Below are 15,665 nucleotides of genomic sequence, written 5' to 3'. Positions count from 1 at the left end.
CCTTTGTTTTTGTTGTGTTTTTGTTTGTTTGTTTGTTTGTTTTTTAATGGGATGAATTTCCCAGATTTGCAAATCTGGACATTTCTCATAAAATCCAGAATTTCAAAATTATGTAGAAAATCAGAACGCTTGGCAATGTTGGGTCCCATATTTCTGCATGGCAACCAGGGACTGAAGCTTAGGAGGGCTCCTCTTGATGGGGTGTGCTTGCTCTGGTTTGCCACAGACTCTACCACTCCTTATTGTCCCATAATAGCTTTTTTGCCCATGTACACTCTTCACCGGGTCCTTGTGGGTATTTGAGTTGGGGGCCCCTACTTTAAGGCCCCGGCAAGGTTTTCTGACCAACCCTCCCTTGAGACAAGGGATTCTTGTTTGGTAAGCCCTTTGTTTTGGATGAGGCCAAGACTTATCTCCTGATTTTGTCTTGTTTTATCCCTGCCCAACCTGAGATCGACTCCTCCAGTCTTGGGGGGCACAGTTTTAAATCGTATCTTGTGCATCCTTCTCTCCTTCTCTCTTCCCTGCCCAGAGGTCCTGGAAGGGCAAGCAGACAGGGCAAAGTGCATTTGTATGGGACTGTGCCCACAGCATCCCCTCAGTGACCGCCCCTTTCTCTGCCTCCCTCTCTGGCTGCACGGTCTAATAGAGACCTGGTCCCCAAAGGGCAGGAAGAACCTGAACACTGAATGTACCTGGGTTCTTCTTTTCCCTCGCCCACGAGTTCGTCCATTGTACATTGCTTCTCTCAACAATCATTTAATGATCACTTACTACATGGCAGGAGCTGCGGGTGCTTGGAGACGAAGAAGAAAAGCGAACAATGGAACTGTAACAAAGTTCATCTTGTGACTGTGAGTAAGACATTTACCTTGTTAGGCCTCAGTTTTCCCACAGATTTAACAACTTGATTTCATGACTTTTGTCTGAGGTTTCTTCCTTCCGGGACTTTGTCCTCCACCCTCTAAAACTTCCAATGCCATCTGCAAACGGCAGTCTGCTAACAGATTATGAATTCTAGAGAAATCCCCTTAACCGTGTCTGTAAAACAACAAAAGTTCCCAGAGGGAGGGTCAAAGTGGAGGTGTGAAGGAGGATGACCGTGGAGTGAAGTCTGGTCTGGGTGGGGGCTGGGAGGGCAGGAGGGGAGGGTGGGGGCCAGACCTGCCTGCCAGGAGGGCTTGCCAGATGCTCAGAGCATCCTGCGAAATCTCACACCCTCCTTGCCCGCCCCCCCCCCCCCTTCCTGGCTCCAGCTCCAGCTGGATTTCAATCTGCATAATTTGTCCCATTTAGAGGGGAGGGGAGGGGGTGAGAGTAGGAAGGTGGGGAGGGTTGGGGAGGGGGTGCTCCAAAGGCCAGAGGAAACCAGGGACTAGAGGCTGGGGAGAAGGTGGGTGGTAGCCAGAGGGTGGAGGCGGGGCTTGGGAGGAGAGCGGGCTGCAAACCTCAGATAACATTCTGCCCAGCTCAGCTCGGCAGGGCTCAATTTGGTCCACTTGCCCGGGGACAAGAGGAAAAAAAAAAAAAAAAAAAAAAAAAAAAAAAAGTGGGCTGTAACTTAAAGATCTTAAGACTCCCAAGTGAGGGGTGGGTCTGGAGGTGGGTGGGAGGAGGGAGTGACCAGACAAGGAGGAGACAGAGACTCAGGAGGGCGCGAGGAAGCCTCTTAGCTGAGGCTGGGGCCAGGCGAGGAGAGGGCGGAGGGACGTCTGCAGGGGCAGGCACCCTCCAGAATCCGGAGGCAGCTTCTCCTGCTTGCCGGGAAGGGCTCTGGACACCCTCAGCCCCTTCTCGCCTGCCCCCTGAGGCTCGGGCCAGAAGCCCAGGGCGGCCACCGGGGTCGGGGCCGCAGCCACGGAGCTGGTACCCGCGGGAGCCCCTGCCCCGTCTTCTGTCCGCCGCCCAGCATGGAGGAGGCCGGCGACTTTGACACCTACTACGGGGCAGACAACCAGTCTGAGTGCGAGTACACGGACTGGAAGTCCTCGGGGGCCCTCATCCCCGCCATCTACATGCTGGTCTTCCTCCTGGGCACCACGGGCAACGGCCTGGTGCTCTGGACCGTGTTCCGCAGCAGCCGCGAGAAGAGGCGCTCGGCCGACATCTTCATCGCCAGCCTGGCAGTGGCCGACCTGACTTTCGTGGTGACCCTGCCGCTGTGGGCCACCTACACGTACCGGGACTACGACTGGCCCTTCGGCACCTTTGCTTGCAAGCTCAGCAGCTATCTCGTCTTCGTCAACATGTACGCCAGCGTCTTCTGCCTCACCGGGCTCAGCTTCGACCGCTACCTGGCCATCGTGAGGCCGGTGGCCAACGCTCGGCTGAGGCTGCGGGTCAGCGGCGCCGCGGCCACGGCCGTCCTGTGGGTGCTGGCCGCCCTCCTGGCCGCGCCGGTCATGGTGTTCCGCGCCACCGGGGATCTGGAGAACACCACCAGGGTGCAGTGCTACATGGACTACTCCGTGGTGGCCGCCTCCGGCTCCGAGTGGGCCTGGGAGGTGGGCCTGGGGGTCTCGTCCACCGCCGTGGGCTTCGTGGTGCCCTTCACCGTCATGCTGACCTGCTACTTCTTCATCGCCCAGACCATCGCCGGCCACTTCCGCAAGGAGCGCGTCGAGGGCCTGCGGAAGCGGCGCCGGCTGCTCGGCATCATCGTGGTGCTGGTGGTGACCTTCGCCCTCTGCTGGGTGCCCTACCACCTGGTGAAGACGCTCTACACGCTGGGCGGCCTGCTGCGCTGGCCCTGCGACTTCGACCTCTTCCTCATGAACGTCTTCCCCTACTGCACCTGCGTCAGCTACGTCAACAGCTGCCTCAACCCCTTTCTCTACGCCTTCTTCGACCCCCGCTTCCGCCAGGCCTGCGCCTCGGTGCTCTGCTGGGGCCAGGGCCGCTGCGGGGCTGCGGCCCACAGCGGCAGCGGGGAGAAGTCCGCCAGCTACTCCTCCGGGCACAGCCAGGGGCCCGGCCCCAACTCGGGGAAGGGCGGAGAGCAGATGCTCGAGAAGTCCATCCCCTACAGCCAAGAGACCCTGGTGGTGGACTAGGGCTGCGGTCGGAGGGGAGCCCGGTACCCTCCGCCTGCCCGGGCCTCTGCCCCCGCTCTCTGAAAGTCAGGTAGCATGATAGCACCTTCTCCCTTGCACTTGGCTCCCTTCCCTGCCGCCCGCCTCCCTGCCCGCTCCTGTGGTCCTTCCTCCTCCAGTCTTGTTCAGATGTGTGCAGTTTAGTGGAGGGAGACTGGGCCCTGCAGACCCCTGCTCAGCCGCTCGGTGTCGGTGAGATGGACCTTGCACCAGTCTCTTGACCTCTCTGAGCCTCGGTTTCCCCATTTGTATAAAATGGGGGAAGTCACGCCGGCTCAGCTGACGTGGGTTGCCCCCACCCCTTTTCACGGCTCTCCAGCTTTTTCTTCTCCCTCCTTTCCCCCTAATTTTCTCTCCCCGTGTCCCTGTCCCTGCTTCCCCTCTCTCTGCACTTTCCGTTCTGAATCCTCTCCAGCCACCTCTCTCACAGCACACCCCCTCCCTCAATCCCTCCTTCTTCCCCTTTTTACCTCCCGGGTCTGCAGGGCTCCTAAGGGTTAAGAATCCTGAAGCTTGCACACAGGGCCCCTGCTGCAGCTCTGTCTGGTTCCCTGAGAGTGCAGGAGGGGGAGAGAGCAGCAGGGACTGGGACTGGAGGGCTGGTGCCAGCCAAGAGTTAACTCCAGGCTCTGCAGCTGGGAGCTCCAGAACTTTCCCCCAAACTGGATCAGTTCACTGTGATTTCGGGACCTAGGTTATCCCAGAAGGGTGCCTCCCTTCCTGCGTCCCCCTCCCTAATGCCAACAAGATATGCTTTTTACAGATTTCCTCAGACCCTCGCTCTCAGTCTCTTCATGGCAATCGGAAGGCTACCATATTTGATGCAGGGACGGCTCCCTGTTTCATTATATGAGTGGGGGAGGGGTTGGGAGGGGAACATGGAGGAAGAAGGGAGTCTGTATTTAGTCTATATGCTGCTTGGCTTCCCTCTCTGATTCCTCACCCCTCCAGCCTCCTCCAGAGTTGTGAGCTGCAGGTCTTATCCCCGTCTCCCCCCTACACCCTGTCATCCCCAGACAGGAGGCTTTTTTCTTGAGCACTGGTGCTTCTTGGTGCCAAGAGGTGTGTGTGTGTGTGTGTGTGTGTGTGTGTGTGTACATAGATGAAGTAATTTGTCACTTGGGTGAACTACCCCCTACTCTCTACCACACCTCCACTCTTCACACAATATCCTTGGGGGAAGGGGGACATATTGAGGCAATATAGAGTAAAAATGAGTCCACCCCCCACTGGATTTGGGGGCTCTGACGGCTGGTCCGTGCTTTAAGAGAGAAGTCTATGTTACTGCTGGGGCCCCTCTGGGGAGATCTGTCCCCAGGACAGTGGCGCCCAAGACCTGGGGAAACCCAATGTGGTGGGTCCCATTCTTCCTAGTTCCATGAGGGAAGCAGGAGGTGGTAAAGAGCTTCCCGTGGCCCCCTTTCCACACTTCCCCACCCTGCTTCGAGTTTAGCCTTTTCCCAGGTCTGTGGCCCTCTCTCTAAGGAGGCTGCCTTCTTGCCTGGGGTGAAAACAACTGGGTGGTTTTTTTTCTCACCTCACCATCTGGACAGGACCCCTCGGCAGGGCTGAGGGCATGACTTCATGGCACCCGAGAGGCCTCAAGGACAAAATTGATGGTGGGGCCTTTGTGAGCTAGGGGCAGGGGTGTGTATATTCCAGGTTTTGTTCTCAGAGGACTCCGGATGGGATGTGAAGGACGAGATTTGTACCACGGAGGCAGGAAGAGCCCAGCTTGGTGTAAATGGAGAGCTTGACCATCCCTGGGATGGCGCCAGCCCTGGGAGCAGAGGAAGGAGGAGAAAGGAAGAGACTCCTCTCAGCTCAGTCTCCCCCTCAGAGGCCAGAATCTTCCCTTCCCAGCCCAACACTGCCCTCAAAGCATGCTGTCAAGGCTGGAGGAAGCTTCTAGAAGGGAAGCTTCCGAGACTCTCCTCGGTGACCCCAGAGACCTCTTTCCTGGAACTCATCGGTGGCCCCGGACAGAGGGTGGAGGCTACCCCATCCCCTACCAGCCCCTTCTTCTTCATAACGTCTCTGCTACTTTCTGACTTTGTTAGTCACTGAGGTTCATTAAATAAATCTGTTTTGTGTAACTCTTGTGTCCAGAGCTTCTTCTCACACAAGTGTCTTGGGATGGGGAAAGGCCCCCAGTTTGCAAATGTTGCAGTGGGAGGTGGCGTGGGCATGGCTGAGGGGGCACAGGAGGAAAGTAGGAGCTAATGGGAGTCAGGTGGGAAACTAGAAAGGGAGGGGGGGAGGTGGGAAGAGCACGGAGAGATACACGCCAGGGCAGGGCAAGGGTTGGGAGTGAGACCAGGGGAGAGCACAGGAAATAAAGCAGCTCAGTTTTTGGCTCTGAAAAGCTGTGGAGCCAATGGGCCCATACTTTGGAGTGCACCCATTCATTCATTCACTCATTCACTCATTCATTGTTCCGTGAGCATGCATTCAATTTAGATCAGAATTTCGGGTGCCTGGTCTCCAAACAGTCACTCCGGATGTTTTCAGATACCCACTCCTGAGCGGCACCTCTGACCTACAGAATCAGGATTTCCTGGACTACCCCTCCAGAGGCTCACAACTGCTAAAAACTCCTCACATGATTTCTGGAGGAGGCCAGGTTTGGGGATGTCAGCATCCACACAGATTCTCTGGGCAAATTAAGGTGGGCACAAAAGAGCAGAGAGTCAGAGATGGATGGTCACTGATTTGGGGGAGGAAGAGTCTGAAATGCAATCCTTGGGAAGGGGGACTACTCAGTCCAGAGGTGTTCCTCATCTTCCCTGAAGATTTTGGCACTAACAGCGTCTGCAGATGATGCAAATGTGGTCACTGCAGCAGGATGGATGGTGACGAGAGAGCCCGCGTCTGCTGTGATTTACCACTGTGTGTGTGAAGCTCTTCCAAATATTATCTCATTTAATCTGAGCCGGGCATTTTTACCTCATTTGGCTGGTAAGGAAGCCAAGACTCGGAGAGATTAGTCAGGTGCCTCGACCAAGGTTGCACAACCAGTACATGGAAGAACGAGACCGGGGAGAGCTGAACCTGACCATTTCCAAAGCCTACGCTCTCAAGCACGAAGTACAAGTGAGGCAGGGCCAGGTGGGCTGGAAGGAAAGTGAGGGCCTCAGCTGTAAGGCGCTGGCACACGTGGGGAGTGCTCACCACATAGGGACTGGTCCGGATGGGGAGGTGAGAGGAAGGGTGAGGGATGTGAGAGAGGGAGAGAGAGAGAGAGAGAGACAGAGAGACAGAGAGACCAAGAGACAGAGGCAGAGAGAGAGTGAAGGGAGAGACAGAGACAGAGTTGTGGAGAAAGAAATAAAGAGAGTGAGGAGGGGGGCGCCTGGGTGGCTCAGTCGGTTGAGCCTCCACCTTTGGCTTAGGTCATGGTCTCCCGGTTTGGGAGTTCAAGCCCCTCATCAGGCTCTGGGCTGACAGCACAGAGCCGGCTTAGGATTCTGTGTCTCCCACTCTCAGCCTCTCCCCCCTCACTTTCTCTGTCTCTCTTTCTCTTAAAAAAAATAAACTCAAAAAAAAAATGTTTAGAAAACGAAAACAGTGGGTGAGGAGGGAGAGGGTTGCGGTGGGAAGGAGGAGGGAGCTGGAGGACTGGGTGTCGCTTGTTTTCAGCCTTTGGAACCACACCAGGGAAAAGCTGCAGGAATTTACAACTGCTATGAGCTATTCAGGCTTTTTTTTTTTTTTTTTTTTTTTTTTTTTTTTTTTTTTTTACAGATGCTGGAAAAAAAAAAAAAACCCAAAAAACAAAACAACACAACCACCTCACCAGCCCTCCAGGGAAATTTGAGATAAGTTATCCAAAAATTGTAAGATTGTAGAACAGTTAATAATTCATTCATCCACACATTTCTTCCTTTCTTTAGTAACTCACTCACTCATCTGGTTATTCATCCAGTCCTTATTTACCATTTTGGTGACAAGCAGCACGGTGGGCACAGGATAAATGGTGAACAGGACTCAGTGGGCTCCAGGCAGATGGAGGCAGCAGCGAGAGGGGTGATGATAATCAGCAAGCTCTAAGGAGGGAGTGTACAAGGTGTTCTGAGTGCTTAATGGAGACGGTGGAAGGAGTCTAGGCAGGGTGTCAGGGCAGACTTTAGAGACAGTGCCTTCCTTGCGAGGGCTGCTCTGGAAGGGAGGAGGGTGAGCGGTTGGTGGGGAAATTCTCCATGTAGCGGAATTATCAGAGAGGAGACAGAGAACAGCCCCTCCAAGAACTGCAAAGCAGCTCATCTACTCACCAGTGCTTTCTGCCATCTACACCAGCTCTGGGAAGGAAGCCAGGCAGAGGCCCAGAGGAAAGCTTGCCCAGGTCTCAGAGCGTGGATGACAGCAGACTGGGGCCAGGGACCACGGTGCAGGTCTCTAGACAACCTGGGGGCCAGGGATTTTTTAGGGGGTGACTTCCTGTTTCCCCCTGCCTGGGAATGAACTGTTTTCTCTTGAAGATATCTGCCAGGGTCTTAGCTTAGACAGAGGCTGGGAGCTTTGGTCCTCTCATACCGTGCTTGTTGGAGAGAAAGATGCTAAAAGGGGCTGATGGATCCCTTGGGAAGACCACACCTGGAAGCCAGGATGACACAGCATGACCGGAGCTGGATGTGACATCTGCCTTTCTCAGCTGGTTCCACTCTGTCTGAACTCTGGGGAGTTGGAAGCTGGCAGGGCCTGAAGCAGCAGGTGCAGCCCTTGTGAATTATTACCCAAATGCTTACACAGTCCCTGTGAGCAATGTTGGAGAAGATTACAAAGGGGGCTTACAATCAGGTTGACAGTCAAGGAGATTCAGAGACCTTGGGCTGACTACTTATAGTTAGACTGTGAGAGTTTCAAGCAATGTTCATTGATTTATTCATTCAACAAGCTTTTGTTCAATGCCTACTATGTTCCTGCTGTCTCAGAAGGTGGGGATGCTAAGAACCTGACACCATCCCTGCCTTCATGGAGCTACGTGGAGAGCTTCAACTTCCCATTGAATAGATGGGAAACTAAGGTCTTGGGAGGGAGAGGGATTTATACACAGTCAGACAGTGGGAATACGGCAGAGGTGGGACTAGAACAGGCACTTCCTGCTGTGAGGCAAGAGCTGCCACGTGAATTTTCAGGGGAGACATTCAGTTTTTGGCTCCAGGTTTAGAAAAGAGAGAAAGTCGTTTTGGGAGAATATGAAGAGTGAGTGAAGAGGGTCAGAGCAATGATGGACCGCCAGCTGGGCAGGGGGTGGGCACAAAGTCGCTTGAAGATGATTATCCATAGTTCTGTCACTACATCTTTTGCTTTAGACTTACAGAAAAAATTGCTGATTTAATACAGAGAGTTCCCATCTATTCCACATCGAGTGTCCTTTATTATTAACATCTTACATTAGCATGACCCATTTGTCTCCATTAATGACCCAGTATTGATACATGACTATTAACTAAGTCTATATTGTATTCAGACTTCTTCACTTTTTACCTAGTGTCCTTTTTCTGTCCCAGGATCCCATCCAGGATACCTCATTACGTTTAGCTGTCACGTCTCCTGAAGCTCCTCTTGGCTGTGACAGTTCCTCAGACTTTGTTTTTGATCGCCCTGGTAGTTTTGAGGCATACTGGTCTGGTAGTTTGCTCCATGTACTTTTTAAACAAATATATTCTTATTTCCGTATACCAGGCACATGCCAGGTGATAAAGATAGAGCAAAAAATAATGTACAAGGGATTCCTGCTCTGTTGGAGTTCAACAGTGAATAATAAATAGCATCATTGCAGGGGACACAGAGGATGCTGTGGAGACACACATCCATCTTCTGGTGTTCACCGGAGTGATCACAGGCAGGGCTGATGCGCTGGCCTAAGTCGCAGGTCCATCATTGTCTCCCACCTGCAAAGCCACCCTAGGACTCATTTTCTTGCCCGAATAACTAGAAATCTGGTGCCATGAGACAATATTTGTGTTCAATGGACACGTTGCCCATGTTGTTTCACGCTTTATTATTTAGCCATGTGGCGCATCTCTTTCTACACAAGGCTGCCTCCTGTGTGGACAGAGGATAATCAGAAATGGATTTCCCAAACTTGCTTGAACTACCTTACTTGGCCAGCACACTATTTCTCCTCCACTTCGTGTCCCCCCAGCACTGGGATTTGGCCCCACTATAATAGCTCTGTGTGCTGGTCTGCCTCCTCTGTTGTATGGGCAGCTGCTCTAAGGAAGGGTCTATGTTTACACATCTTTGTATGCCCAGTGCCTGGAATGTGGCAGGCGCTTAAAGGGTATTTGTTTAAGTGATCGAATACGTGGATAAAGAATGGGCAGGAGGAAAGGTGAGAAAAACTGATTTTTGCTTAATAAGGTGATTGCTTTTAAAAGTGCCCAGAAAGATGAAGTAAAGGCTGGTGCCTGAAGAGATGAACTGGAATTGACGACCGCTAAGATTCTTAACCACTGACTCAAGTAAACCAAATAGCATGGTCCTCTGAGAGCTATTGCTTGGGACCCACAGAGCCAAAATCCAGGACTAGTTGGACCATGTTCCAGGGGGCACTTCTAATAGTTTTGTAAGTAGGACCCTTCAAGTTACAGCACTGAAACACCTTGTTCAGTGTTTGTGATGGAAACTGTGTCTTCAAGTTTCTTTGGCTGGATGATGCTGTGCAAGGCTGGTTGGCTTCCTGGGGAAGTTATCAGTGAGCCAAGTGGAGCCGACACTGAGTCAAACAGTTTCTGGGAATCTATGCCTGGACATCCCTGTTCATGGAGGAAGGACTCATAATGGTGGGGATGTACCAGTTGAATGAACAATCACCTCTTGGACTTCCCCCCCTCTATAAAAATACTCAGGACAAACTTCTCTTCCGGTCCCTGAGAAAATCTGGGCCAGACTTAAGAGCATCAGAGAAGATTTGGCAGATTTTCTTCTGGGTCTGGAATATGTCCATAAGTTCGAGAAGTTTTCCTGTATGATGGGGATGAAGTGGCCTCTGGTGACAAGAGTGACCCAAGGCTTCACTCTAAGTGGGCTGGGTCTGGCATCTTTGGCAAAGAAAGGACTTTAGTAGCAGGGACAACAGTGACCCAGAGTTTGGGAACTGTCATTCCAAGGTTCCAGGATTGAAGAGCATAGATATAACCCTTGCCTTAGGAAAAAGGATGCACCAACATGGTAGTTAATTGGTTTCCGGGATGAGACCTGGAAGCCCTTGAGTATCCGTGGGATCCAGCTGGTTGCAAGCTCTGTATTGGGGGTGCTGTTAGGCTGTCAGGCCCCTGGAAGGTGGTGGTTATTTGATGTACTACTAATAAGCTATTTTTATGTTTGGGAAAAGCAACACAGCAATTACCAAAGGAGTGGCTAAAGATAGATGCCTTAAGCTGGAGAAGGAAATGGTTTCCACTCTGATTGTGTCAGGAGACCAGTCAGCCCAGACTGCTGGCATGGAAGTCACAGCATAATTGAGCTGGAAAAGAGTGTTCTTACCTTCACTAGTGAAGGAAGTGAGGCCTTCCTAATGTCATTGCTAAGTGGTGGCTGACTTGGTTGGCTTACTTCTCTTGATTCTCAGACCTGCTTGCTTTTCATGTCACCAAGTTGTCTCCTTTCTACATTGTGATGGCTTTGGAAGGGATACTTATCAGAGTAGACAGGCAATCGAATGCAGCACTGACATGTCCACCTTGTGTTAGTGATGACTTAACTTGTTTTCTTCAAAACCATGATTGTGTCTCTGCTATCCATTCTGTTAAGAGCACAGTTAGACAAGTAAAGTTTGAATCCCAATTCTTCTCTTATTTATGTTATCAAGACCAGTGCTTCTTAAACTTTAGTGTGCAGAAGAACCACTGGGGGATGTTGTTAAAATACAGATTCTGGTGGCGCCTGGGTGGCTCAGTCGGTTGAGCATCCGACTTCAGCTCAAGTCACGATCTCAGGGTCCATGAGTTCGAGCCCCGCATCGGGCTCTGGGCTGATGGCTCAGAGCCTGGAGCCTGCTTCCAGTTCTGTGTCTCCCTCTCTCTCTGCCTCTGCCCTGTTCATGCTCTGTCTCTCTCTGTCTCAAAAATAAATAAAAAACGTTAAAAAAATTAAAAAAAAAAATACAGATTCTGGGGGTGCCTGAGTGGCTCAATTGGTTAAGCCTCTAACTCCTGATTTCAGCTCAGGTCATGATCTCATGGTTTGTGGGATTGAGCCCCAATTTGGGCTCTGTGCTGGTGGGGTGGAGCCTGCTTGTGATGCTCACTCTCCCTCTCTCTCTGCCCCTTGTCTGCTCTCTCTCTTTCTCTCTCAAAGTAAGTTAAAAAAACCAGAACAAATAAACAAACAAAACAGGTTCTGATTCAGTAGTTTAGGGTGTGTCCCAAGAAACTTGTTTCTGAAAGACCTCTGACAGTGGTGGATGCTATTAGTCCAAGGAACAAACTCAGAGGAACAAAGATCTGGAGCACAGTACTCATCAATGGATTGTTTTCCTATCTGTAAAATGGGGTAATAAAAGTAGTTATCCCATAGGACTATTTTGATGGTTCCATGGGGTACTGTCTACAAGGGTCTTGCGTGGTCTCTGGCACATAAGAGGCGATCAATATGAATTTAACCCATTCAGGCTGCTATACCAAAAATATCATAAACTTGGTGGCCTATAAGCAACGAACATTTATTTCTGAAGGCTGGAAAATCCCATATCATGACCCTGGCAGATCTGATGTCTGGTGAGAACCTACTTCCTCGTTGACAGCCATTTTCTCACTGTCCTTACATGGTGGCAAGGGAGCTCTCTGGGGTCTCTTTATAAGGGCACTAATCTCATTTATTAAGGTTCCACCCTCATGATTAATCATTTCCCAAAGGCCTCACCTCCAAACACCATCACATTGGGGGTTAGATTTCAACACGTGAATTTTGGGGGGAAACATTCAGTTTGTGGCAAATAGGTTTTAATTTTCTTCCATTTTCCCTTTTCACCTTTCCTATTACAAAAAACAAGTCACTTGATGACCTTTCCACTACAGAAGGCTTGGAGGATCTTTGCACTGTAAAAGAGCCTAAGGAAGGGGCGCCTGGGTGGCGCAGTCGGTTAAGCATCCGACTTCAGCCAGGTCACGATCTCGCGGTCCGTGAGTTCGAGCCCTGCGTCAGGCTCTGGGCTGATGGCTAGGAGCCTGGAGCCTGTTTCCGATTCTGTGTCTCCCTCTCTCTTTGACCCTCCCCCGTTCATGCTCTGTCTCTCTCTGTCCCAAAAATAAAAAAAAATAAAAAAAAAAGAGCCTAAGGAAGAAGGGGGTGTTCAACTCCAAGACTGTGGTTATCAGTAATTCTTCTTGTATTTAAAATATTTTTATCTTGGTGGTAACAACAAAATAAAACTACAGACTTTTGACAGAAGTTTGCATATAAAATTAATCTGGTCAGAAGTTTGTTGGAAAAGAAAGATTAAAAATAATATACTGCACATATATTTTTGCATTTAAAATTCACAATCTCGATAGTCTTTTAAGTCAGTGTGAGCCCCAGCTTCTCTGTATGGGAATGTAAAAAGGGCCTTATATAATGCCACACCAGTGGTCCGGGGACACAGTTGTGTTCTCAGTGCTGTCTTGGAAAGCCACCCCCTGTCCCCCAGGCCTGAACATCAACTTCCCCACCTGTAACTTGAGGAGACTGAATGAGATCAAGGCAGATGTCCCCTTCCCATTGTAGTGGATGGTCTTTCTTGCTTGATTATGGCTCTAGCCAGCACTCTGGACATTTGGAGCAGCAAATGTGGTTTTGGATTATCACCTTTAAGAACTGACATTCAAGGATTTAAGAATTGCTAATGGCGAGATCTCAAACATTAGAATTGAAGATGGGCCTTGAAGGATGACTAGGATTTTGGCAACTTGAATGGGGAATGGGATTGGTAGGAAGCTATCCAGACTGACTGGACAGTGTGAGCAGAGGCAAGAGGGCAGGGAAGAAGGCATGAGACATTTGAGGAAAAGGTCTAGCCAGCTTGTGTGTAGGGCATACATAGAAGGGAGTGTGAGAGTTATTCATTCAACAAGTATTTACTGAACACTTACTGTATGCCAGTCACTGCTAAGCACTCTGATTACAGTGGAGGATGAGATAGGCATGGTCTTTCCTCTTGGAAAGTTACCATTTTTGGGGGGGAAGATAGACAATAAACAGGTGCATAAGCAAATATATTAAATGGTGGATTACAAAAAAAATGCTGTGAAGGAAATAACGTTTCAAATAGAAAATGATGTTGAGGATAATTTCAGACAGGGTGCTTAGGAAGGAAGGCCTTCTTGGAGAGTGACCTTTTCAGTTGACACCTGACAGATGAGAGTGAGCCCACCATGCCAAGGGCTGGCTGAGAGAGTTCTGGATGTGGAGAGCAGCAGGTGCAGATACTCTGAAGCAGGAAAGATCTCAGTAGGTTCTCGGAACCACTGTCAGGGCCTTTGGAAGACTAGTGAGCAGGGGGCCAGGGAGAGGGTGGCATGAGACAGTGTTAGACAGGCAGGGGCCAGCTCATGCAGGGCTTTGAAGGCCATGGTGAAGAGTATGACTTTATTCTAAGTGCAATGAGAAACCATCAGAAATATGACATCCAGTTTGGATAAAATTACCTTTCAGGCTGCTGCATAGAGAATGAATTGAAGGGGAGCAAGAGGGGAAACAGAGAGATTAGTTAAGAAACCACTTCAGAGGCCAAGATGAGAGATGATGGTGGGTTGCATGAGGGTGGGGTCCAATGAGACTGAGAAGGGAGACACATTTGAGCCATATTTTGGATGCAGGATGAATAGGACTTCTGATGGCCTGGATGTGGGTGAGGGGATGGGGAGAGGAGAGATAGAGAGAGAAAGAGGCAGGGAGGGAGAGGGAAAGGAAGAGAGAGAGGGAGAGAGGGAGGGAGGGAGGGGGAGAGAGAGAGGAAAGGAGGGAGAGAGCTTGAGAGAGAGAGAGAGGGAGAGAGAGAGCGAGTGTTATCGTAAGTTTCTGACTTGAGTAACTTGGAAGAGGGTGGAGCCAGTTCCTGAGATAGAGAAGGTAGGAGAAAGAATAGTTTAGTGCTTAGTGTGTGTGTGTGTGTGTGTGAGAGAGAGAGAGAGAGAGAGAGAGTCAAGATTTCTGCTTTCGCCATGTCATACCTGAGATGTTCATAAGATATCCAAGTGAAGATGTCAAGAAGGCAGTGTGACATGCAAATCCGGAGCTCTGAGGAGATGTCAGGCTGGTGATAAGATCTGAGCATGGTAGCAATGGAACAATGAAGAAAGCTGCTGAGAGGTCAGATAGGGGGAGACCAGAACATTGTCTTCTGGACTTGGTGACATGGAGGCCAATGGAGACAGGGACCGGTCATGGTGGGTTGTGTTGGTATAAAGAGAGGATGGAGGTGGGGCATTGGAGAATGCTTACAGAAACCACACTTTTCAAAAACTTTGTTGGGAAGAGGATCAGAGAAATGGACGGTAGCTAGAAGAGGAGGCGGGACGAAGAGAAGACCTCTAAACAATCGGGGCTGCGGGGCCATGTTTGTGTGCTGACAAAGATCTGAGAGAAACCACAACTATGAATGAGAGCAAGAGTAAGACATAAAGAGGATGGTTCTTCCACAGAGAGGGGATGATCAGAGGAGAAAAGCTTTCAAGAAGATCAGAGAGGGTGTGAGCTTGAATACGTGGGAAAGGACCAGTCCGATAAGAAGAAAGAACATTCCTTCGGCACATTGGGAAGGAGGCAAGGAGCCAGTAAGTTGCTGGGTTTTGGTGGCAGGAAGGTGAGGAAATCCTGGTTTGTGACTTCGTTTTTCAGTGAATTTTAAGTTGAGGCCATCAGCTGTGCCTCATGAGGTAGGGAAGAGTATATAAAGTTTTGAGGGCATAGGGATGCCTGGGTGGCTCAGCTGATTGAGTATCCAACTTTGGCTCAGGTCATGGTCTCTCAGTTCACGAGTTTGAGCCCCATACCGGGCTCATTGCTGTTGGTGTGGAGCCTGATTCTGTTCCTCTGTCCCCTTATCTCTCTGCCGCTCCCTTACTTGTGCTCTCTCTCTCTCTCTCTCGGTCTCTCTCTCTCTCCCCCTCTCTCCCTCATAGAAATAAATAAACACTAAAAATAACAAAATAAAGTTTTGGGGGCATAAAGTATTATCTTGGGCAATACAAAAATCAAAATTCCCAGTACATCACTGATTCTCCCCTTTGAAATTTGGGCCCATGAGTTTAAAGCAAAATCCCTTAGCCAGGCTGTGTGATTTTCCTTGACAACACTTCGCTGCTGTGGTTTCAGGCAAAGAGGACGTACTCAAGCAGGCGTTGGAGTTTTGCAAGGTGACTGTGCCAGAGGAAAGAGGTGCAAGGGTGTCTGGGTTGTTTGCAAAGGAGTGGTTATCAAGAGGGACAATGGCATTTAATTTATGTAAGAAAGGAGGCAAAGAGGGGAGGCAGTTGCCAGCTGGTGGACCGTGGGATCAATGGGTTGGTGGTCAGGATACTGAGACAAGAAAAGTTGGGGGGCACCGGGGTGGCTCAGTCGGTTAAGTGTCCACCTCTGGATTTTGGC

The 15,665-nt window shown here is 50.4% G+C and overlaps 1 protein-coding gene across 1 annotated transcript; it reads left to right on the top strand.

The window, feature by feature from the left end:
• Window positions 1-1,550: 1,550 nt before the first annotated feature.
• APLNR (apelin receptor) lies at window positions 1,551-5,188 on the top strand. Its single transcript, XM_015542252.2, has one exon. The coding sequence runs from the start codon at window positions 1,911-1,913 to the stop codon at window positions 3,051-3,053; it is 1,143 nt and encodes a 380-aa protein (XP_015397738.2). The 5' UTR covers window positions 1,551-1,910; the 3' UTR covers window positions 3,054-5,188.
• Window positions 5,189-15,665: the final 10,477 nt, after the last annotated feature.

Source organism: Panthera tigris, chromosome D1, assembly GCF_018350195.1.
Source record: "Panthera tigris isolate Pti1 chromosome D1, P.tigris_Pti1_mat1.1, whole genome shotgun sequence".
Classification (NCBI taxonomy): domain Eukaryota; kingdom Metazoa; phylum Chordata; class Mammalia; order Carnivora; family Felidae; genus Panthera; species Panthera tigris.
Note: the sequence above shows the minus strand (reverse complement) of the source record. Positions and strands in the feature narration are given on the sequence as shown.